Source organism: Rhinopithecus roxellana, chromosome 12 (genome assembly GCF_007565055.1).
Source record: "Rhinopithecus roxellana isolate Shanxi Qingling chromosome 12, ASM756505v1, whole genome shotgun sequence".
Lineage (NCBI taxonomy): Eukaryota > Metazoa > Chordata > Mammalia > Primates > Cercopithecidae > Rhinopithecus > Rhinopithecus roxellana.
In genome coordinates this window covers 81,034,149-81,059,973 of record NC_044560.1, presented here as the reverse complement: position 1 = coordinate 81,059,973, position 25,825 = coordinate 81,034,149, and the positions used below count along the sequence as shown (strand labels likewise).

The 25,825-nt window shown below is 37.7% G+C and overlaps 1 protein-coding gene across 1 annotated transcript in view; it reads right to left on the bottom strand.

Moving 5' to 3' along the window:
* Positions 1 to 466: 466 nt before the first annotated feature.
* The window catches only part of LOC104672797 (cyclin-Y-like protein 2), an 81,023-nt gene continuing 55,664 nt past the window's right edge, over positions 467 to 25,825 (bottom strand). The window contains exons 6-12 of the mRNA XM_010376650.2: positions 21,974 to 22,074; positions 19,175 to 19,210; positions 15,961 to 16,012; positions 15,016 to 15,135; positions 10,083 to 10,249; positions 1,612 to 1,774; positions 467 to 577 (exon numbers count right to left, since the gene is read on the bottom strand). Of these exons, the coding sequence (XP_010374952.1) occupies positions 467 to 577; positions 1,612 to 1,774; positions 10,083 to 10,249; positions 15,016 to 15,135; positions 15,961 to 16,012; positions 19,175 to 19,210; positions 21,974 to 22,074 (750 nt within the window). The remainder of the gene's footprint in view (positions 578 to 1,611; positions 1,775 to 10,082; positions 10,250 to 15,015; positions 15,136 to 15,960; positions 16,013 to 19,174; positions 19,211 to 21,973; positions 22,075 to 25,825) is intronic.

Genomic DNA, 25,825 nt, shown 5'->3' with positions numbered 1-25,825 from the left:
CAGTGGCTTCATGAGTTGTTACAGTCCCATGTTTTAATAGTAATACTGCATTTATTTTAAATGCATCTGCAGCAATATTGGGGGGAAATAAAAATAGAAAAGAAAATTTAGAAAATTATGTCTAAAATCTAAAAATGTAAACTATTGTTTTAAAGCCCTTACATAGTTCACAGCTATCAGTCCACACACTAAAAAAAATCTATGTGTGGGCAAGAAGTCTTCAGTTTGGAGTGATTTTTATACCTGTTTACGTTTAGCAAGACAGAAGAGTGTACGAGAGTTCTTGCAATGCAAAGATCCCATTTTTTTCCTGTGGAGTGCAATCCTAGTTGTCCACAAGTCTCTCAACTTTGACATCTTTCTTCTTTTGAAAATACTAACTTTTCTAGTTGTTGAGCAAGAGAGGTAATATTTTCTGGTCTTTTTTGATGAGGGGTTCAGATGATATAGCCCCTCATTTCTTCTTTCAAGAGATAATGGCTTTAGAGCACTGAAGAGTAATGAAATTATCAGCGCTGAAGGACCTTCTCATGGTAGCACTATAAAAGATTTTGGTGTCTTCCATCCTTGAAACAGCCTAAGAAAGTCAATGAAACAGAAAAGAGGTACAATTTTTAAAAGGGCTCCAACCTTTTAACAAGCACCATTGATGATAAGCCCCACATGCAGACTCCTTTAGATAATTCACAGTTACAGCTACTTTGGCTGAGGTTCACACTGCCAGGTTCCAGGGATGCTACTCCCTGCTACCTCACTAAGGTAATCTCCTTTAAGGGCTATGATTAGATTGCTGGAGCAAAGGAAAATTTATTGTTTATTAATGTATTCAGATTCTACCCAGTCTGCAGTAGTTATTATACAAAGAGGTCGAACGAGTAAAGCATCAAAAGGCAGAACTTGACACATTAATTATGGTAGAAGGTATATTATTCAAAAGTACTTCCAAGGTACCACAGAAAGTACTAATTTTAAATATGCATCCATTTCAGTTGTAACTTTGCTCACAACTGAAATCAGAAGTCACAAACCATGAATATTGCTTTGCCCCCCAAAAGTTACCATTTCCAGTAAAACCCATGTACTCCTTGCATCCAGTACCTGAGATGCTCATACCTTATACAGACTAAGTGTAGGTCTCTTGACTTAAGCACTAATGCTTTGCCTAACAAACTTATGAGACTGGCTGCACTGTAATATATACAATAGAAAATGATATAAATTTGCAAACTAAGTAATAAAAAACAGGCAAAAGTGGTAAGTGCGTTATATATGCAGATATCATTTAAAATGGAATTACAAGAAATTATTCATATATGCTTATTTGAAAGGGCAGCAATTCAAAAAGAATACCACTAAGCATGAATTAAATTTGGTTAAAAAATATTCTGAATTATGGTCACAGAAGAGATCTATAATTTTTAACTAATGTGGATTCTTGTATAAACCATAAATAATACAGGAAATAAGATACCAAAAGGTTAATAAGCTCTTCAGCATGTAAGTTAATTTTGTAGCTTTTCATTTTTCTCATCACTACTTAATCTAATCTAGTTACAGATGTTGGCTCTGGTGGTTGACAGAAAACCCCCCTTAGTGACTTCATTGCCTTACTTCCAGGTTCTGCGCTCTTTCTTTGTTGAGAAGATAAACTGGCAAATGCAAGCTATTGTCCTTTGCAAAGGATCGAAGATCAAAATAGTACTTGGCATAAACACTTCCAGAAACTTTGATGTTATATTCAATTAGCTGCAAAAACTGTCTTTCAAGCTCATTTCTGTGGGAGGAGGAACACAACAAAACCAACATAGGACAATATTAGTCCACTGGGATATCTTTGAAAACATTCTGATGTAAGAAACGTGGTAAAGCAATTATATGTTCTAGTTCTATTAGAACACATGAAAAAGCACACACTGAAGAGAAACCCTATAGATGTAATAAACATGGGAAAGCCTGCAATTTTCTCAGTTCTCTTTGAAAACTTAGAAAAACTGATACTGGGGAAAAATCATAAATGTAAAAAATGTGATAATAAACTTAATTTTCCTACTTGCTTTTAAAGACATTTTAGGATTTAAAATGGAGAAAAACACAAACTTTTAAGAAACACGGTAAAATCTTCAGTTTTTGTCATTTCTCTTTGAAAACATAACAGGGTTCAGTGAAGAAAAGTCTTATAAATACAAACATGTGGTAATGCCTTTACTTGTTCCAGTTCCACCTGAAGACAAGAAAACAACTCATTTCTGAGGTAAAACCTATGAATGTACAGAATGTGAGAATGCCTTTATTTCATTTTCACTCAAAGACCCATGATATTACATGCTGTAGGTGATCCTTATAAATATAAAAAAAGCACACTGAATTGGAACCCCAGTAGTTTACAAAATACAAGGAAGTTTTCAGTTTTAATATTTTTTTCAAAAGCTGCGTGAAAACTTCCACTAGAAAATAATTCTATAAATGTTGCTAAATGAAAAGTCTGATGTCAACTGATTATTTTATAATCCTCAAAAATGCATATAAATTTTACATGACTTTTAAATATTTTGTGTTTCTCAGTGGTTCCTTGTTACAGAATGTCTCTGCACTTTATATTTTCACTTCTTTTGCAAGAAAACATTAGGGTGAGAATTTTGTAGATACCCTTCAAACAATACTACATAAGTTTAGTTCATGTACTAAACATGTAGTAGTTTTTTCTGTTAAGTCATTTAATAAAATTTATTTCTATTCATTTAAAAATATATTCTGAGCTACTAAGATATCTCTAAATTCCGTTTTGAAACAAATAAAGGCTACCCAGTTGGATTCCTATGGTAATGTCCAAACAAGGCACAGTTGCTTGCACTCCCTTCTGCATCCAGCACCCTGAGTCTGGGATGAGGAGAAAGGTGACCACCTCTTATGCATCTGTGCTGCTGACTCGGGGCTCATTCTTGAGAGTTCCCTTAGTGCAGGCGCACAGCTCAGACTCCATGCTCACTCACAAGGCCCCATAATAGTGATCAGATGACAGGAATGATGAATGCCATTTATTAGCTCTGAAGAACTTGCAGACATTTTCACAAGGATAACAGAAAGAGGCTTACTGAAGTCGAAAAGCACCAACAAAAGCCATGGGCACATCACCATGGCAACAAATGGATCCGGAGAGAGCCAACCTGTTATTTCTGAGGAGGAAAAACTCTAAAACAACAAGGATTCATCCCAAATACATATATAAGCTACATTTGATGGGAAAGGGAATCCCCTCCCTCTGCCTCAGTGCATGAGACTATGTCAAAGGGCATAACGCCAGTTTCTACTCACCTTGAAATTACGAAGATGAGAAACTGTCACTAGTGTCTAGTGACAGGAATACTCTTTAAACATTGGAAGGCAGAAAGATTAAAGAAAGACATCTTGGCTAGACTAAACTCACTTTATGATATGACTTCTGGCAGGGCACGGGACTTACAAACTCAGTGTTTCTCCAGAGCTGGAAATAAAACCCCAAGGTGCTCAGCTTCTGTCACCCATGGCCAGAACAGAATGTTGGGGATGAGTTGAAGGCACTGAGAGGGAGAAAGGCTGAGAGCAGCCTTTTGTTCAGATGATCATACAGCTGCCCTCACCTTTTTTTTTTTTTTTTTTAAAGAAACATGGTCTCAGTCTGTCACTCAGGCTAAAGTGCAGTGGCATGATCCTAGCCAACACCAGCCTCAAACTCCGGGGCTCAATCAATCCATTTACCTAAGCCTTTCAAGTCACTGAGACCACAGGCTTGTGCCACTGAGCTGGGCTAATTTGAAATAAAAATTCAATTAGAGACAAGGTCTTTGTTGCCCAAGCTGGTCTCAAACTTCTGTGCTCAAGTGATCCTCTTACCTTGGCCTCCAAAATTGCTGGAATTATAGGTGTCAGCCAGTGTACCTGGCTTCTTGTTAAATGTTTAAACAAATGAATATACAATAATATAGAACTACTTTCACAGTAATCCCTGTAAAGACTTAATTGTATAAAAATAATCAATACCTGAACAACATATTTAGTTTCTTGGTTTTAAAGTTTTAATATCTTATCCACTGGCTAAGTCAACAAATGTTTGATGTTCTCTGGAAGAGCAGTTAAAATATGTGCAGAGATGTAGTTTTCTCATTTGTTTAACTGAAAACCCATCTGAAACTACTTCCAACATCAATTACTTGTTCATATGACCACAGGGCTATAGAAATGTAAATCAGACAATGTTTTAATAATCAGCTAAACAGGACTTTTGTATTTATGTCTTTTATATTATCTCATATTTTTCCATGAACACATTTTGACTGTTTAGAAATATAATATTTTATTAAATTATTATGCCTATTAATAGAGGTTTAGTTACTGAAGATAAACATTATGCCTGCAGGATATGGAACTTCTTAGTTTTTTTTGTTTTTTTTTAAGTGACTGAATAGCATACCCTTTACAGGTACAGCAAATTTTCTTAAGAGCAGCTGCTCAGTTTAACTAGTATTTTGAAGGAAAATATATTTCAACAAGACATGAAGATGTTGAAGAGTTTTAAGAAAAACCTGATAGACACTCATTATTAAATGGTCCAATTTACAGTCAAAACAAGATTATTATGCATAATCAACAGCAGGGAGACAAGGTAAATGTGTATTAAACACTTTGTTGTAATGCTTTCCAATTTCCAAAGATCATGAACAAAAGCAGCCTTTTCAGAGCATTGCTTCTGGTGCTTCCGCATTTACAAACAGAATTGTGTAGAATTGGTTTTCTTACAGCCAGCCTTTACCACCACTGCTCCTGGAGCTCACATCTGTGGGAACTTGCATATTCCTTGACCTTGTAACTAGAACTAGAGCCCAGCCAGTTTAGTTGCAAGTTTTGAGAATAATTTAGCCACAATTATAGCAGAGCTAGGTGTTCATAATTACAAATTTTGTTTCCTTTGAGAAATCAGTCTGCAGACTGATGACGGTAGTGATCAAAGTCAGTTTAGTGTCTGCAATTTTCAAAGTACTTCTAATTGTTTCAAATTCATTTTCTGCCACATCTTTTGCTAAAATGGCTACTAGCAACATCACCATCATCACCTGTTTATACTATCAGTAAAGTGGTCATTTTCACCAACAGCCATTTCAACAGCAACCAACAGTCACTAGTCTTTTCTTAGTCACAACATCCTCACTTCAGTTGTATACATACAGTGTAGTAATTCTGAATGATAGTCTTTTTAAAAAATTGTGCATACATTATAGCTTTATATATTCATAGGGTATATTGGATATTTTGATACAGGCCATCGATGTGTACTAATCCTACCAAGGTAAATGAAGTATCCATCACACATTTCTCCTTTGTGTTACAAATAATCAAATTATGATCTTTTTATTATTGTTAAATGTACAATTAAATAATTACTATAGTCACCCTGTTGTGCTATCAAATACATCTTATTCTAAATACAAATAATCAAATTATAATCTTTTTATTATTGTTAAATGTACAATTAAATAATTACTATAGTCACCCTGTTGTGCTATCAAATACTACATCTTATTCTAAATACATTTTTGTACCCATTAACAATTACCTCTTACTCCCCATCCCCCATATTACCTTTACCAGTCCCTGGTAACAATTCTTCTACTGTCTATCTCCACAAGTAAAATTGTTTCAACATTTAACTCCCATAAAAAGTGAGAACATGGGAAGTTTGTCTTTCTGTGCCTGGGCTATTTCACTTAACATAATGAGTTAACACTCCATTTCATTATACTCCATTTCCATCCATGTTATTGTTGCGAATAACAGAATCTCATTATTTTTTAAGGCTGAATAGTATTCCATTGTGTACATGTACCTTTTCTTTATCCACTCATCTGTTGATGGGCACTCAGGATGCTTCTAAATCTTGGTTATTGTAAATAGTGCTGCAACATACATGAGAGTGCAGGTGTCTCTTTGATATACTGATTTCCTTTACTTTGGGTATATACCCAGTAGCGGGATTGCTGGATTATATTGTAGCTCTGTTTTTAGTTTGAGGACCCCCAAATTGTTCTCCATAGGGGTTGTACTAATTTACATTCCCACTAACAGTGTGCGAGGTTTCCCTTTCTCCCATATCCTTGCCAGCATTTGTTATTGCGTGTCTTTTGGATAAAAGTAATTCTAAGTGAGGTGAGATGGATCTCTCACTGTAGTGTTGATTTGAATTTCTCTGATGATTAATAATGCTGAGTATCTTTTCATATATCTGTTTGTCATTTGTATGTATTTTTTTAAAGTTTTGAAATGGAGTCTCACTCTATCACCAGGTTGGAGAGTGGCACAATCACAGCTCACCACAGGCTTGACCTTCTGAGCTCAGGTAATTTTCCTGTCTAGAACTCCCTTGCAGCAGGAACCAGAAGCATTTGTCATCAGCAGCTAATGCGTCTTCTTTTGAGAAATGTCTATTCAGATCTTTTGCCCATTTTAAAATCAGATTATTAGTTTTTTTCTTACAGAGTTGTTTGCACTTCTCATATATTCTGGTAATTAATCTCTTGACAGATAGTTTGCAAATATCTTTTCCCAGAATGTGGGTTGTCTCTTCACTTTGTTGTTTCCTTTGCTGTGCATAAGTTGTTTAACTTGATGTGACTTCATTTGCCCATTTTTGTTTTGGTTGCATGTGCTTATGGAGTATTAAAAAATCTTTTTCCAGTCCAATGTCTTCAAGAATATTCCTAATCTTTTATTTTAGTTTCATAGTTTGAGGTCTTAAATTTAAATATTCAATGCATTTTGATTTGAGCTTTGTATAAGGTAAAGATAAAAACTAGTTTCATTCTTCTGCATATGGATATCCAGTTTTCCCAGCATCATTTATTGAAGAGACCATCCTTTCCCCATTGTATATTATTGGCATCTTTGTTGAAAATGAGTTCACTGTGGATATGTGGATTTGTTTCTGAGTTCTGTCTTCTGTCTCATTGGTCTATGTGTCTGTTTTCATGCCAGTGCCATGCTGTTCTGGTTACTATAGTTGTAGAGTATCATTTGAAGTCAGACAATGTGACTCCTTCTGTTTTGTTTGTTCGTTTTTTCCTGAGAATAGCTTTGAATATTCTGTGTCTTTTGTGGTTCCATAAAAATTTTAGGATTGTCTTTTCTATTTCTATGTCTATGAAGAATGTCATTAGTTCTTGCAGATATGTAGAGGTAGCACATTAGTGATCTTGGATTCGATCTGGAAGAATTCTCTGCATTAGCAGCCAGAGACTTTTTTCTTCTCTTACTTTCCCCCAAACAAAAAGAGTTTCTCTCTCTGTGCTAAGCTTCCTGGAGCTCCCCTGTGGCTGCTACAACTGGGGCAGCACTGGGTCTGATCTGAAGCCCACATAGCACTATGACTGCCCAGGGCCCCTACTGTAATAACTCCCTGGCTGCCAGCTACTTTGCTCAAAGCCCCAAGGCTCTACAGTTAGCAGGTAGTGAAGCCAGAGAGCCTTCTGTCCTTTGCTTAAGTGTAGCAGGTTCCCCCTGCCTCTGGATGGGTTCAGAGGTGCTGTCTGGGGGCTAGGCCTGGGGTCATAAACCTTAGAAATCACCAGGTACTCTATTTTACTGTGACTGAGCTGGCATTAAAACCATCAAACACCTTTCCACTCTTCCCTCCCCATTACCCAGGCAGAGTAGTCTGTCCCCATGTTCACCAGCGTCACAATCCCATGGGGTGTACTGCCAGGTCACCACTGATGTTCATTAAGGCCCGAGGGCTCTCAGTCAGCTTGTGGTGAATGCTGCCTGGCCTGGAACTCACTCTTCAGGTCAGTGGGCTCTTCTCTGGCCCAGGGTAAGCCCAGACATGCCATCCAAGAGCCAAGGCCTGATTCAGGGACCCCTAACAGGCCACTTGGTGCTTTTCTCCACTGTGGCTGCTCTGGTGTCTAAGTTCAAGACAAAGTCCTCTGTACTCTTCCCTCGGCTTTTCTCAAGCAGAAGTTGTCTCTCCTCATAGCCACCAGAGCCGGGAATGTGCTGGGTCACACATGAAGCCAGCAGATCTCTGAGTCTCACTAAAGACCCGTGACATGTCTTACCTGCTTACCACTGCTGATTATTCAGGGTCCAAGAGCTCTTTAGTCAGAAAGTAAAGAATCCTGCCCTTACTGAGTCCTTCACTTCAAGGCAGCAGGTTCCCTTCTGGCCCAGGGTTTGTCTAGAGGTATTATCCAAAAGCTAGGACACAAAATGGGAGCCTCATGACTCTGACCAGTGCCCTCTCCTACTATGGCTGAGCTAGTATCCAAGTTGCAAGACAAAGTCCTCTTTACTCTTCTCAAGCAGAAGAAAGAGGTCTCTGTCAGAGTTGTGAGCTACACTGTCTAGGATTGAAGGAGGGGTGGTATGGCACTCCCTGAGCTGCCCCAGCTGCTGTCTCTCTAGGTCACATGCCCCCCAAATACACTGGCTCCAAGCCCAGCTCCGCTCTCAGATTTGCCTAGGAGTCACAGTCCTTGTGGCCTAGACAGTCTTTCAAGTTTATTAAGGACCCCAGAGTACTTTATCCCACAGCAGTGAGGCTTCCCACAACTCAGGTTTCAGCCACTGGAAAGGGTGATTCCCTTCATGTTAGGACTAGAAATGTTCCATCCGTGGATGGGCACTGGCTGAGTTCAGCCCAGTTTTGCTTTCTGCTATGACAACGCAGCACTGAGTTCAATGCAAAGTCTCACAACTGCTGTGCTCTCCCTCTCCCAGGCATGCAGATTCTCTTCTTGTCACGTGGCCACTGGTAGGACATAGGGAGGGCTGGCATCAACAACTCAAGACTGTATTCCCTACCCTGTTCACTGCCTTTTTCAGTGATAGAAAGTTTAAACCAGATACTATAATTATTTAGCTATTTTTAGTTATAAAAAAGGTGTTTTTTATTTAGATAGTTACTCAATTTGTCATTCCTATGAGAAGAGCAATTGGCAGAGACTTCTAATCAGCCATCAGGCTCCACCTTTGTGATCACATACATTCTACATGACAGTCTTATCTGGAGTAATGGGCAAATGTAAAAAAATAAACTCTTGCCACTGCCTGTCGTGATCTTGATCTTCATATGCTGCTCAATGACTGCAACAGGTGTTCCTTTATATTTTCTTAAGTGTCACCCACATAGCTATTCTCACTGTCCTGTGGACACTGCTAGAGTGTTTGCTGGAAATGCCTCCCTAGCTCTCACCCTGCTTACAAGCTCCAAGGCTCTTCCCTTTACAACAGTCGTAAGGCCAGACTGGAAGAAAGCCCCCATAAAGCCCATGTTTCAGTATCATGTTGGCACCACCTATGAGCAACCCCATGACTCAGCAAGATTTCTTGCACTCTCCTTGGTAACTCAAGTCCCACAAATTGCTGCTGTGGTTGTATGAGTACCTCAGGAGCCTCTTGAGTGTGGTGGGCATTGTATGATGCCCCGGCAATTTTTTGCATACTGCCTCAGGGAAACACTGGAGCTTCAAACTCATTGACCCAATTTCTAAACACATGCAACATTCCTAATGGGGAGGGCACAGGGATCTGTGACTATTCTGCATCTCAAGGTTTCTATAAAAAACAGACTTTTAAATAAAAAGGAGAAAACATCAGCAAAAGCAAATTTACAACGTGTGACTGAGGCTGAGGCTATAACTTCTCCATAATCCAGAGGCCCTAGACCTTAAGAGCGGTCAATTATTTCAACAGCCAGACATGTGTCCCTTAAAAAGAGACTGGGACTTACAGACAGCTTCTAAAAAGCCATAAAGATATTTACTGTACTGTGCTGTTCTGGTGGTGCACTTGTGAAGTATTTGCCAAAAACCACCAGAAAAATACTTATGAGCAGAGCAGATTATTACAACAGTAACTCACCACGACCTACCCATTAACAGTGAAAAAATATGAACTTTTATACTAAAGCTGGATAGAAAGAAGTATGTGGTTTTATGTGTTTTCCTTATCTGCACACTGTAGCCTTTAAAAATATGTCTTAAAGTGTTAAATTTATGGGAGCAAATAAGGTAATGAAAATGGTTAGAAAGTTCACAAAAACCTTAGAAACTCACATGTCTTCAATGCTAGTGTTCACAAAGAGCTTGCAGTATTCCCTATTCCATATAGTCACATCTTTCCAAACTTTGGAGCTGAGAAGAATGGCTCCTATGACAATCCTCTTCCAGTTGGTTGGGCAAAGGTCTATCTCAGCATAACTTAAGAGTCGTTCTATGTAAATCTGCAAAATAGAGCACTGGCCATTGATTTAGTTCACTTCAAGTGCTGTGATAAGAACTCTTTAGAATGACAAATTTCTTCTGTTTTTGACCAGAAAGTGTCTTTTATTCTTATGCTCTACAGACTTTGCTTGGTCAGGCAAAGCAAGAGACCACATTACAATCATAGGTCAGATACTTCTGCTGCCTACTCTGCCTATGGGAATTTGCAGCCCAATTTTGGTGACAAGAATGCCTGCATATGTCAGCCAATGCCATCATGAAGACAGGCAGTGTCATCATCTTTACACTCATAAAAGGCAGCACACACATAGGACCAGTGTAGATTAAAGTTGTTCAGGAAATACTTAAGTGCCTACCATATGTAATGTCTCACTCCTAGCTGGGAGGTAGATAGAAATTCTATGGGTATGTCAGGCTTGAATATGTAAAACCCATGTGATAGTGAGCAAATGTTAATCTCCTTTTTCACAAAAACTAACCCTTTTGTGGTGCTAGCTTAAAAAACTGCTGGTCAAGAGAGCCTCCCAGTGGCCGCTGTGCAGAGCAGCATGGCAGGTGCAGGTCTAAGGGGTTGTAAAACATTACCACCCCTAACCCAACATTACCACACCTTACCCAATAGGGTTACCAATATTCAGTTGCTTGATAAAAAACACATGTATATAAAAGAATGGTCCTCCTCTCAGCCCCTATTTTCCCATCTTCATGATCACTTCATGAAAATTTATTCTCTCTTACATCCTGCAACTTAGTCAATTCTGTTGGTTTAAAGGTGGAAACAGCTGCCAGTTTCTGCATCCTTGGGATTCCTCTAAGCCTGCCAAGTAGTTTGTGAGACAGTCTCATGAATTAGCACATGTTTGATAGTTTACATCTATCAAACATCTGCTATACAAAGAATTGGGCAAAGTGAACAGCTGAGTGAAGATTACAGGTGAGCTGTGAGGAGGTGTTACCTCAGAGGGCGCTCTGCAGAAGAGTATGTCTGCGAGCTACCTGAACTCTTTATGTCAAAACAAAGGGAAAACGTTTATTTTATATGAGTTTATTTCTTGTCAGAAGGTTGTGATCGTCAGCTCAGATGTAAAAGTGTTCTCCAAACTCACCTGTTTTCAAAAATAAATGGCTATTGAGCATGACATGTTTTACAGAGATTCTGCTCCCTTTCCCCCAAGCTCAAAACTCTCAAGTATTTTGAGAATGGACCTCGCTCTCTGTATAGGAATCAGAGAGCACTGAAACAACACTAGCGGGCGCTCAACTTCCTGTTGCCTTACTGCTAAGCTGCTGACCGGCTGACTGACACTCATTGGTATTTTTCCTCCTGGGTCAGTGTGACACAGAATTCTTTTTCCCCACTGATGCCAACTCTTCTCAAGGCAGTTGATCCCATCCCACTTTTGCAGAACACTGTTCCTACAATCAGCTCTTTTTGAAGATTTTATGCCTCTCTAGTTAGCGATTTTCCCCAATCTAACTGTTCCTTTGTTCCCATCTCACTCCCCACTACCTCCAGCTGTGTCCTCTCATTGGTGCTCACAGCACCATGCACTCATGCCAGCTTGTCATCTTCCATCTCTCCTTAATGTACACTGCCTGCCCCACTGACGTTACTCTTCCAACAGTTCTCTTGCCTAGGTTTCTGGTGCCTTCACACTTAAAAACTGGAAGTCTCCACCCAACAGTCAACTCCATAAGCCTTTTCTTTCTTTTGAGACGGAGTCTCACTCTGTCGCCCAAACTGGAGTGCAGTGGCTGGATCTCAGCTCACTGCAAGCTCCGCCTTTCGGGTTCATGCCATTCTCCTGCCTCAGCCTCCTTAGTAGCTGGGACTATAGTCGCCCGCCACCTCGCCTGGCTAGTTTTTTTTTTTTATTTTTTAGTAGAGACGGGGTTTCACAGGGTTAGTCAGGATGGTCTCGATCTCCTGACCTTGTGATCCACCCATCTCGGCCTCCCAAAGTGCTGGGATTACAGGCTTGAGCCACCGCGCCCAGCCTCCATAAGCCTTTTCTAATAGTGTACAGGACATTGCCATCTGCCAAATACCTGCATTTGAGTTACTCTTCTGCAATCTGTCTCCAATGCCTGTTATGTCTGCCTTCACTGGTAGTCTGCTTGGGTTATGAGTCACAATCTCTCATTGCTCACCTCTATCACTCTAATTGCTTTTTAGCCCTTTTCTCTGCCTCCAATCTGCCTCCCAACCATGACTTACTTTCCCCAAAGCAGTCACCATAGCCTAGCCTCTTTATTAACAGCGTTCACTTCCCTGTGCAAGATCTACATGAGTCCCCTATCAAACTGGAATAAAACCTTAACATCTTCCTATGGCCTGAAGCCAAAAGGGCCTGTGAGCTGTGGCCCTGCCTGTGTGGTCTTATCTCCACTGCTTCTCTTATTCCTCACTCTGACCACACCGGTCATCTTGCTGTTTGTTCTGTGAACACATGTGACACACATTCCTGTCTCTGCTGCCTGTAATACCAGCACTTCTTCCCTTTGTTGCTTTGGTCAGGTCACTATTCAAATGTTGGCTCCCTAGAGAGACTCTTCCTTATCATTCTATCTAAAGCACTGAGCACCCCAACACTCTGAATCCCTTCATTCTGCTTCCTTTTCCTGCTATTTGACACTACCTGAAAAAACTACTTGTCTCTCACTAGAACATAAGCTCATAAAGGCAAGAACTGTGTTCAGCCTGTTCTCCCTTCTACCCCAGCACTTAGAAGAGTGACACAGAGTCAGCATCCAGTGAGTGTTTATGAAATGAGTCACTTCTCGGCAGCATTCAGCACTGTGACCACAGCCTCTTTTAACTCTTTTAATATCCTCTCCTGCTTTTCCTCCTCCCACTCTAGTAGCTACTCCTCTGGGGGCTTGTCCTTTACTCACTATAAGTCCTTACAGATCTATCATCTGTCAATTTTCTTTATCTATTTAAAGACAGGGTCTAACTTTGTTGCCCGAGCTGCAGTGCAGTGGCATGATCATGATTCGCTGCATTCTCCATCTCCTGGCTCAAATAATCTCCTTGCCTCAGTCTACCATGTACATGGGGCCACAGGCATGTGCCACAATGACCGGCTAATTTCTTTCTTTTTTTATAGAGATGGGGCCTCACCTTATTGCCAAGGCTATTCTTGAACTCCTATGCTCAAGCAATACTCTTGTCATGGTCTCCCACAGTGCTGGGATTACAAGGGTGAGCCACCACACCTGGCTTTATTTTTTCTTTTCTTAAGATACGGGTCCTCACCATGTGGACTCAAACTACTGGGCTCAAGTAATCCCCCGCAGTTCAGCCTGCCAAGTAGCTGGGATTAAAGCCATGGGCCCACTATGCCTGGCTTGTCCAATTTTATTCTACACACTTACTCTGCATTTGAACAGTTGCTATTACTCTTCATTCTGCATCTCTACCTCAAATTCATACTCTAGTCCCTTATATCCAAATGATGACTAGACACTGCTACTCTGCCATCTAAAAGGCACATCTAGCTTAGCCTGAGTACAAAACTCTCCCTTTTCCAATCCAGCTTTCCCTCCAGCATCACCTCTCTCTCTAAATCTGGAAGCACCACTCCTGCTTCCCTCCAGCATGTGCTAAGAGTTCCAAATGACTTGCAGCTCCTTGAAAAGGCCTCTGTCTGGTCCAGCACCCATTGAGGGCTTTGATTCAAGTGCACATCAGAAGCCTTCTCTCCTAAACTCTAATTGGATGGTAAATAAGTATTGACCTAAGTATTCTTTCCTTCCCAGCCATGCAGTTGATTTTCCTCTATAGGTTTGCTGTGAAGAGAAGTAAAAAAATTTCAACAATTTGAATAGAATTTATTATTCAAAATGATATTTTTACAATAGGAATTCTGTAGGGATGATGTAAATGTAAGGAAACAGCTACGGCTTGGAAGACTAATGAGCAAAGCTTGTTGTCCCAGGCCTACTGGAACCACATTCCTGGGCAATTTCATGAGCAGGCACAAGTCATCAGCAGGGGTAGATTAAGACTCATTGCCCAAGGAACAAAGATGACAGGGCAGCAGCCTCAATCACAGCCTGCATGAGAACTGCCTGAGGAATGCAGCCTGGGACTCAGAGCTCCACTGGAATCCGTCTCTGCCCATGGACTGGATGGTTTTGTTACTGCTCCCCATCCCAACACCTCCGCTGGCCTTGCATGTGTGCACACTGCATATGCACTGAAGTGTGGGGGGAGAAATCAGGAATCTCTCCTGCTTCTTTTAATAGCAATGGTTCTATTATGAAAAATGCAATGGCAACACTGTAAGCCATAATGATGATTCAACTCGAATGTCTGTTTTACTTTGCTTTCATAAGTTTCTCTTAAAGTTTGGATAATAATTTCAGAAGCCAACATTTTGTTTGTTTGTTTGTTTTTGTTTTTGTTTTGAGACAGAGTCTTGATCTGTCACCCAGGCTGGTTCACTGCAACCTCCACCTCCCGGGTTCAAGCGATTCTCCTGCCTCAGCCTCCTGAGTAGCTGGGATTAGAGGCACCCACCACCACACCTGGCTAATTTTTGTAATTTTAGTAGGGATGGGTTTTCACCATGTTGGCCAGGCTGGTCTCGAACTCCTGACCTCAGGTGATCGACCTGCCTCAGCTTCCCCCAAAGTGTTGAAATTGCAGATGTGAGCCACCATGCCTGGCCCAGAAGCCAACTTTTATTTAAAAACAGCACCAGACCCTGTGTACAAATACCAACTTCTAAAAATACTTTATAAATAAGAAATATCTTACCAAAATTACTATTGCAAATTCAGCTGTTAGGTTTGTGGCTTTAAAAAGAACATGGACAAATCTGTAAATAAACTTGTGTTCAGGAACATACTCAAAGTATTCCTTTGGCATCTTTTCTCGCTGAAAGAAGAAAGGATGTGATATAAGTATCCATCAGAAAAAAAATGAAGTATTCTTAACACAGCAGTATTCATACTTATGCCTATATGTCGCTTAGAAAAATTTGGACTGGGGAGATGTCTTTTAGTTTCTAAAATACGAACAGTGGGATCTTAAGATACCACAATAATTCAATACTCATCAACATTCAGTGAAAAAAATGGGCTGAAGCTCAGAAAATTTTTATGTTCCTTTCTACTCTTTTTCCAAACATAATTCTATAAAAATGCAAAATGCTTTTAGGCTTTAAAGTCTTACTTACAATAATTCATTCTTCTCTTTGTAATTCATTCTTACTTACAATAATTCATTCAATAAACTTTGAAAAAACACATTTAGTTTTCTGTAACCATAAGGATCTAAGGCTGCACTATTCAGTACAATGGTCACTAGCCACATGTGGCTACTATGTACCTGAGGAAGTACATCTTTTAATTTATACACCATTTATTTAAATTTAAATTTTTTTATTTCTATTCACAGAAATCATGTATATGTGTTAAAGGCATTTACAAAAATTTATATCATTTGATGCTACTGACAATTATATTTTTAAAAGATACATTTTCTGTTATTTGGATTATATATTTACTCTCATTAGCTCACCAATTAACCAGAGCTGCAGATCATTTCTTATTCCAGCACATCCTTTTTATAACACTTCTTAAATAAGATGATTGGATGCAACATGACATGGGGAAGAAGACTTAAAAATGTCTTTGACTTCAGCATGAAACAAACACAAGTCTATAAGAAAAATACGGCCTCAATAAAAGTGACACTTACAGTAAGTGGATGTAACTGCTCGTCAAATATATCGAGGGATTTATCTGCATCTCTATAAAGTAAAAATGTGCATTTAAGAAATTATTTCAGAAATGATTAATATCTTAGTAAAATATCTGTTTAGTAAAATAATGCCTCCTGTATGCTTTGGTGTTTGCTTCACCAAGGCGAACCATTTTACAAATCCTTCTCTTGGAGCCTGACCTTCAGAGGGTCTCCGGAACTCTTATCACTCAGCACATCGAGTCCTGTGAAATCTTTTATTACAGTAACCAGTCAGAATTGCCAGTAAGTACTGACCCTTCCTAACAGGCCATGGTAATGAACCTGTTATATTTTCACTCCTCTATCGTGACATTGGAACACAAGAATGTTTTAGAAAGCAGTAGTAATGGGCAATAAAGTATTTAGAACTTAAATAAACGTGAATATGGCTGAGTGCGGCGGCTCACGCCTTAATCCCAGCACTTTGGGAGGTCGAGGCGAGTGGATCACGAGGTCAGGAGATCGAGACCATCCTAGCCAACATAGTGAAACATCTCTACGACAAACACACACACACACGTATCAGCTGGGCATGGTGGCATGCGCCTGTAGTCCCAGTTACTCAGGAGGCTGAGACAGGAGAATCACTTGAACCTGGGAGGTGGAGGTTGCAGTGAGCCGAGATTTTGCCACTGCACTCCAGCCTACTGACAGGACGAGACTCCGTCTCAATAAATAAATAAATAAATAAATAAATAAATAAATGTGAATGCGTTTCAGATTTTGTAGTCTTTTTCTCTTAATAATTACTAATTTAAAATATTAATAATATAATAATGACTATCAATTACTGAGAATAGTATAATTATTCTCTTTATTATCATTTTCTCAGTATTAGATTCTCATGATATGTTTACTTAAGTAGTTCTAATTAAAAACTTATCTGTTTTTTTATTTTGAAGTAGGCCAGTCTTTGATGAATTTAAAAGGTTAATACAGCGAATACATTTTGCCTGTTTAAGAAACCAATGGTTCTTGCAATGTACTCTGTGGACCTCTGGAGATCCCCTACACCATTTTTCATGAGGCCCAAGCAGCCAAAACTGTTCTGATAAAAATACTAATTCAGCCTGAGAAAGCTGATTAAAAACAAAAAACAATGTAATTTTTAAAAGGATACGAAGGCATTGCCTGCTTTCTCACTGTTTGACACTTGCCATGATTTTATAAAAGCAAGTGGGTGAAATAGCTGTTTTCTCAGCATAAATCAAGGTGATCAATTTACACTAGTAGTCATTCTATTCTCCACAGCCCCTTATAGTTAAAAAAGAGAGTCTGATTTAGTTAAGAATGCCTTTGATGAAGCAGTAAAAATTAATGGTATTATTAAATCTTGACCTTCCTATTTAATACTCTGAAAAAGTGGAAAGTTAACAAGAAGCACTTCTTCTTACTGCAGTATGGTTGTGTTAAGAAAAAGAACTGGTGATTTAAATGTAAACTGAATAATCACTTTTTAAAATAAAATGTTGTTTTTACTTAAAAGTAAAACAACTATCATTCTCAAAAATGAATAAAGTGAGCCTTTTACATCATGGAAAATAAGTGTTCCCCTACTGGTGAAAGTGTAAATTAGTTCAACCATTGTGGAAGACAGTCTGGAAATTCCCCAAAGACCTACAGACAGAATTACCATTCAACCGACCAATCCCATTTCTGACTAGATACCTAAAAGAATATAAATCATTCTATTATAAAGTCACATGCACACATAGGCTTACTGTAGCACTATTCACAAACGCAAAGATATGGAATCAACATAAATGCCCATCAATGTTAGACTGGATAAAGAAAATGTGGTATATATATACCATGGAATACTATGCAGTCATAAAAAGAACAAGATCATGTCCTTTGCAGGAATATGAATGGAGCTGGAGGCCATTATCCTAAGCAAACTAACACAAGAATAGAAAACCAAATATCACATGTTCCCATTGGTGAGAGCTAAATGATGGAAACACATTAATACATAAAGGGGAACAACACACACTAAAATCTTTTGGACGGTGGAAGATGAGAAGAGGAAGAGGATCAGAAAAAATAACTACTGGGTACTAGGCTTAATACCTGGGCATGAAATAATATGTATAGCAAATCCCCATGACACAAGTTTACCTAGGTAACAAACCTGTGCATACACCCATGAACTTATTATAAAATCTAAACAAAAAAAGACAATAACTGTTCTCAATGATAATAGTCAAGCTTTCAGGCTAAAAACCAGAACTTTGGAAAACACACTTCTTCTACTGTAAACTTGACAGCTTCTCAGTACTTAAAGAACTTTTAATAAGACGTGGTGATACTAACAAAAGTGAGTTTCTGACACAACAAGACATAAACCATTATTTGCCAAATAACCAATGCATACTATTATACAAGCAAGCATGGGGAAAAGACCCATTTACTGTGCAAGAAAAATCAGTGAGTATTGATGGAATAAATGTATTGATATGTAAAATTCCCCTGCAACTAAGAAACAAGCACTTGTGGAGTTTTGAGGTAGTATTAAAGAACACTCACAATTATCTAAAAGCTTTAAAGATACTTCTTTTGGTAGTTACATAATTGCATGAAGCTTGATCATCTTATTTGCTTCTCTAAAAATATTGCGAAGAGAATACAGCTGTCTTCTATTATGCCAAACTTTAGAGGTTTGCAATAATATCAATATATGACACACTTTTTACTCTACTTTTTATTGTAGAGAAGTTATTTTTCTTTAAAAAATGTTATTTATGTTAACGATATACTTCTCAGAAAATATTTTTGTCGTCACAACCTGGGTTATTGCTTATTACTGACATCTAGTGGGTAAAAGCCATCAATGCTACTAAACTTTCTGCAATGCACCAATAAAGCATTTATTTCCTCAAAACAAAGCATTATCTAGCTCAAAATATCAATAGTGCTAAGGTAGTAAAATCTAAACCAGAAATAGATTTTTAAAGATCTCAATTTTAATTTCTTACACAGATTCTTTGGGATTCTCAGTAAGTTAGGACTTAAAACAGTCTTAAGGGTGAAAGAAAACACAAATAATGTGCTTCAATATTTTAGTAGGCACAATACAGCTGATGATGTCTATAGCTATGAACTAACACTGAACTTGATATTATAAAATGTAATCAGTTGGAATAACAAGAAAGGTTTTAAAAGAGCTCACCTTTTCTTCATGTGATAATATATTGCTAAGGCCACACTATAGAAAGAGAAAAAAATCATAACAATAGATTTTATCATTTGTTGGGTCTAAAAACTTTTTTAAAAAGGGAGGAGGAAGAAATTATCCCAGTGGCTCTGAAATTTAAATCTTTTACTTTAGAACACTACCATTAGGGCACTATATTCTTGTTTTAGTTTTTTGGTTTTTAACAAAAATATGAGGATCAAAATGCTAGGCAATATACTGTTAGAAGACATGTTTCTGTTGATGATTATAATATATAAATCATAACATATTTCCCTGTTACATGCTCTTCTACCCACAAAACCTTTCATCCCATGCAACTTATACCCATGTGTATATATGCTTAAATTTAAGACATACACTAGTGCTTTTTTAAAGTTGTTAGGCCTTGCACTTTAGTTGATTTAATTAACTATCTCCTACCCATCCATGTTTTATTATTTCCTAAAAATTAATGATAAAAGTGTTTCATACCAAATTAAATCACTTAAAACCACTTTTGCATAATTAATGTTAGTAAACCTAAGTACACACAAAATCAATCATAGCTCTCTGAAAATAAGCAGTGCTAACGATAATGCAGCATAGCACTACACAGTATAATATTAAGGGCAGGTACTTTCAATTAGTTTAAATGAAATATTTATGAACAAATAAAACTCTTCAAATATATGTTACTGCATTCTTATCTTCAGACACTGTGTATCAGGAAACATAAGTTATGTTTTTCCATCTGCCCACAACATCTAAAATGAGGCTCAAATAATTGAAGGAGGGCAAATCTGAATTTTAACAGTAGGTCTATATAATATTAGCATTTTTTAAAAAGCTTGTAACATTAGTATCTAAGATGGCTATGTCTATAGTGCTTCAAGAAGTTTTTAATCTCTAAAATACTTTTAAAATAAAAGAATTTGAAGTTACCTGCTAAAAAGGACCAAGGATCTAAATGACATTTACTCCAACACCATTTTAAAGACAAGAAAAACAATGTTTAAAATTGACTTGCCCAATGTCCCACCACATAGGAGCGGTTTGTTGTCCTAAATTCAAATCAGGCAGTGGCTCTCGAACTTTGCTACACATTGGAATCAACTGAGGAGCTTTAAAAACTGCCTTCTTTTTAACATGAAACATTTTGATTTAATTAGCATTGTGTATAACTTTGAACATCAGGTTGTTGTTAAAATGTCCCAAGTGATTCTAATGTACAGCAGGGTTTCGGAATGATTGAGTTGGGGTTCAAATCAGAACCTTCTGAGATGCTTTTATCCGTATAAGAATGCCTCACATCCATCCCTATTTTCTTAAAAGGCTTCTGAGTGCCTAGAGTTGAAGGAGAGGTGGAGGTAGGAAGAAGCATGTGATTGCAGACATACATTTTAAGAAAACTTGCATAAGTAATCAAATGTGGTCCATGCATTCCATTGAGAACAATGCTCTACTCACCTATATAAAACATTTTCCAAAATCTGTTTATAAACCCACTTTGTCCTGTTAATTTGCTCAATAAACCTTTATTTTACCAATAGTGAATATACCAGGTGATCATTTATCAAACTTGCTGACAAAAAATTAAAATTACACTTAAAGTAGAATTCTAAAAATTAGAATGATGGAGAAAAAAGATAAAATTTATTAATACTTGTTTGAGCAGGATTAATCTTTAAAACTACTTTTGAATTGTATATTAACATATTACAATCTTTTGAATAGAAGCCAGGGACTCTAGCCAAAGTACAGCATTTTTTTTTTTTTTTCCCCAAGGATTTAGAGACTTGGTTGAATACAGACGTTTAGTGATTAATTAATAGGTCACAAAGCTTAAGACTTTAGACAGAGTTTGAGTCAAGTTCTTGATGAAACACAATTTTATCTCAACCACTGTTAGAAGTGAGATAGAAAAGTGACATTATTATGAGTGTAAATTTCCTACTTTTAATTAGAATAGAAGTTACTGACAATTGGTTTGGCTAGGAAAGCTAGTGCATTAGAAACAAAATTGTTTATAAGCATCTATGTTTATAGAATGAAAAGTAAAACTGACAACCATCCTCTTGTGAAGAAAAAGAAGTAAAATGAAAGATAAAGACGTTAATATTCTAAATTAGCACTTTCCAAACTGTGTTCTAAAACTGTGTTCTAAAAATTAAACACTCATAATCCAAGCAGATGATAATGATGTTCTCTAGGCAGCCCCAACAGAGCTGGTGGTGGTTTTGTTGCTTTTAAAATAAACTTGAAAGGCTCATCCTGGGTTGTTCTAAAAGTGCATCTTCAATTGTGCCCTATGAGGTGTTCATGCAAAATGAAGGGAAGTCAAATGCAGATATACTACGGTGCCAGTAGAGAAAAAGTTGTTCCTTCTTCCAAGATTAATGTCAAAAGTAGTACATATTGATTGATTTAGGCCTGTAACTCATAAAAAAACTTTTTTTTGGGGGGAAAACATCCTATAAAGGACACCTATCCTACTCATTGTATTCAACATTGTCATAAGGCAAAAAAGCATCAAATAAATAACTACACTTTTCCAGGGATTGATTATTTGCTAACCAATTTTCCCTTCCAATGTGAAGTCTAAAGTTAAAGGAGAAACTGAAAATTAATATTTTTTTGAAAATTAATATTTAGAATTGGAAATCAATGTATAGTTGACAACAGTTTCTTAGACTGATTGCTGAAAAAGATAATCAAATGACTGAAATAACTGAGGATGGCTGGGATGATTTTAGAAAAAGGGGCTGTGTCCCTTGACATCATAGTTGTACTCACGATTTTACCGTGGTTGTAAAATAAGGCTGGCTGACTGTGCTGTCATCTAGGTATATGGTTGAACACGAGCTGTGCTTTTTAGTAAAATGCTTAGTAGATACCTGAAGGGGAAGGGAAATAGAAGAAAACATCACAGTAAGTTAAACCGATAAAAGTGTGTTTTTTCCCATTGATTAAAATGTCAAATGACAGAGTACTAAGGTACTTCTTATACTTCGTGAACTGAGTGTGGAATCATGTGCACTCCATGGGAAACCCATTGGAGGCTCTTAAATTCAACAGAGGATGTTTGAGAAATGGGTTATAAAAGGCTGCCCTTAATATGGTACCTATCATCAGACCTGGCAAGCGTCTATTGTGAATTCCCCTTTATAAATAATGAGAAATGTCTAAGATTTCAGTGTTTTTAAAGCAATATAAAGCAGCTGAGATTTTCTATTATTTACTTACTACAATAAGCTGTAATACATTAAATAATATTGGCACAAGAGCATTTTGTTGCAATGAATGAAGATTAATGCTACATTACTAAGTTACTAATCCTAAATGTAATCTTCCAGGAGACAGCGGGACAAAATAAGTGTTTTAGATTCAGAAGCTCTGTGTGCCAGGGCTGCTTCATAACCAACAATAGAGAAAGTCATAGCATTCTCAAGTCCTGTTTTCTTACATGGAAGATAAAAAGACTATGACTTTAATATCATCTCACACTCTGAAAACAGATAACAAAGACAACTCTAGGAATTTAACTTTCACTTCATGTTTCAATAAGACTGCCAGGACATCACTCTCATGAATGGATAAACAAATAATACTCTTTCAAAAGATTGATTCATTTTATTCTACAAGTCATTTGACCTGCTCGTACACATTTTCCTGCCACACATTTTCCTGGTGCTCTCTGCCTAGGATTCTTTTTCTTTGTCCCAGCAAGCATGACCCCATTTACCCTCTGAGATTCCTTTGCCAGCAACCACACCACAAAATATTTCCATTTTTGTAAACTAGTCAGTCTAATTCACGACTCGTTACATGATACCAATTCTTAGAGAGTACTCTCCTCATAAGAAAATAGGTCTTTCCAAGGAAGGGAGAGTCCTTTCTTCTCTACCTGGAGATGCTGAGCACAGAATTTTGGACAAGTTTAAAAGTTCAACAGGTGCTTGACAAATTAATTAAATCAGTTCCAATTTGGAAAATAAATCTTACTATATCAAAAACACTAACAGTTTACTATTTATAGGTATTATTTCAGGTAGTCAAAACTAGAAAGGAACAAATTATCTTTATTCAGTCGGCATAAATACCAAGAATGTAAAATTTTGCAAACTTTAACACAAAATGGAAGGTGTTACTTAGTAGTCTTAAGGTTGAATAACGAAGACTAGAAAATCATCATACCTCATAGTTTAGTAAGCCAAAACCAAAACATTACCATCAAAGGTCCAGTATCTGTTGAACTCCTATACTGACTTTTTTTCCGTTGTACCTGTTGCCTTTTATTTTAGCCCATTGAAAATTCTGAAGTTTACTTTTGTCTCTCTCCTTTTTGGGAGGACAAATTTTAGGTATGTTTTTAAAGAATTAACCTTTTTTTTTTTTTGAGACAAGATCTCACTTTGCTGCCCAGGCTGGAGTGCAATGGCACAATCAGAGCTAACAGCAGCCTCAGACTCCTGGGCTCAAGTAATCCTCTGCCTTAGCCTGCTGAGTAGGTAAGACAACAGGCACATGCCACCATGCCTGGCTAATTTGTTTTTTTAATGTTTTTGTAGACATGCAGTCTTACTATGCTGATCAGACTAAAAATGAACACATTTTAATTTACTATTTCCAACACTTTGGACATTAATGAAAACAGCTCCATTTATAGTGTGAAGTGATGAAACAATATGGCAGGGTATAAAATTTGGATAGGAATACTAAACAAGGGCCTGCCACAGTGGCTCACACCTATAATCCCAGCACTTTGAGAGGCCAAGGCAGGCAGATCCTCGAGGTCAGGAGTCAGAGACTGCCTGGCTAACATGGTGAAACCCTGTCTCTACTAAAATTTAGCCAGGTATGGTGGTGGGTGCCTGTAATCCCAGTTACTCAGGAGACTGAGGTGGGAGAATCACTTGAACCTGGGACATGGAGGTTGCAGTGAGGTGAGATTGCACCACTGCACTTCAGCCTGAATGAAAAAGTGAGACCTTGTCTCAGAAATAAAAAGAAAATTTAAAAAGGCCTTGGTAGAAAAGTGTAATAAGTTTATTGTAAATATATATGTTAAATTCTCTGGATTAATATTAATTATACTGAAATTAAATTATAATTTACACTTTAAATATAGGTCATAAATTTGGGTTAAATATAATAGATTGACCATAAATTTATTCCCTCTCCCTCCTGAAATCTCATTAGAATTACTCATAAAAGTTATATGCAGGACCAATAGAGAAGAATGACAGTGATGATTTTTAATAAATGCTGAATTATAAAAAGTAGATAATGGAGTGGTGTCTGCAATGGTAGCACAACTTTGGTGCCTACAAGAAGTGACTGGAACAGAAACAAGCAAGCCAGTTTGTCTTCCAGAATCCAAGGCAGACTTCAACTTAGAGGGAAATGGCACCTTTGAAAGTAGGGTGAAACATAAAATAAAAGCCAGCGAGGTCAGTTGAAAAATCTGTGGTTAGAGCCCGAAGTCCACCTGTCCTTCCATCTTACAAGGAATTTAAATGTGTGTTCTCCGGATATATAAAAGTTGAAATTTCTGGGCTCAGAGATACCATAGCTAAAACCTGAGAGATGGAAAAAACTGTACATCAAGAAGCAGAACTCCACCTCTGCTTCTGGAAAGCAAGTAGCCATGCTTTTATATCCCGGGCAGAAAACTGGGAGATCCTTCTCAGAAGGAACTGAATGGTCCCAGAGTAAAGATCCCCAGATAATACACTGAAGTCCCCCAGATGAAATGCTGGCTTCATTTCCAAAATCTCACAGACTCTCCTTAGTGGACAGAAGTCCTGCTTCCAGTGAAAGTCAAGGACCACCATACAAGAGAGATCAAAACAACAGGAAAAAATAATTCATGGGACCAGTAAAAATTCAGAAGCAAAACTTAAAAAAAAATCCTCAACAAGAGTAACAAGAGAAATATTAAAGTATAAAGTAAAAAATATCCAAGAAGTAGAATGAAAAGACAAACTGGAAAGTAGGAGGGAGTGAGGGGATTAAAAACCAATGTGGATACACGAGTCTAAGCAGCCCAGCATCTGAATAACAAGAATATCAAAAAAATTAATAGAGAAAATAGAGAAGAAAAGAAATTCTCTTGAAGAGATGATCTGAAGACTTAGTAGCTCCAGTAAAGGGAAAAATCCCCACACTAAGCTGTATTTTAAAATTTCAGAATCCCAGAGAGAAAGAAGGTCCTAAAAAGCTTCTAGAGATATGTAAAACCCAGTTACAAATAATGTATCATACAATGGTAACAGATTAAAAAACAATACTGTAATGAGAACAGAATTACAAAATACCTTTAGAACTGTAACATTTAGTTTCAACCTAAAATTTTATTCTGTATCAAAGAGGAAGGGTTTTAAGACTGGCTGGGTCTCTAAACATATTCCCACATGCCTTTTCCCAGGAAAATGTGCTCTAGTACAACTAGAGAGGATAACAAGGCAGAAGGAAACACAGAATCTAGGACTCAGGGAATCTCTCAGAGGAGGGCAATTATGTGAGATCTCAGAAGACTTTCAAGAGATACCCTAGAAAAGTAAGCATGTAGCATATCTAGGAAAGTCACTCTACATTGAACTATGATGACAAAGGGCCAAGGAAAGTTGCCCTAAGAGAAATATA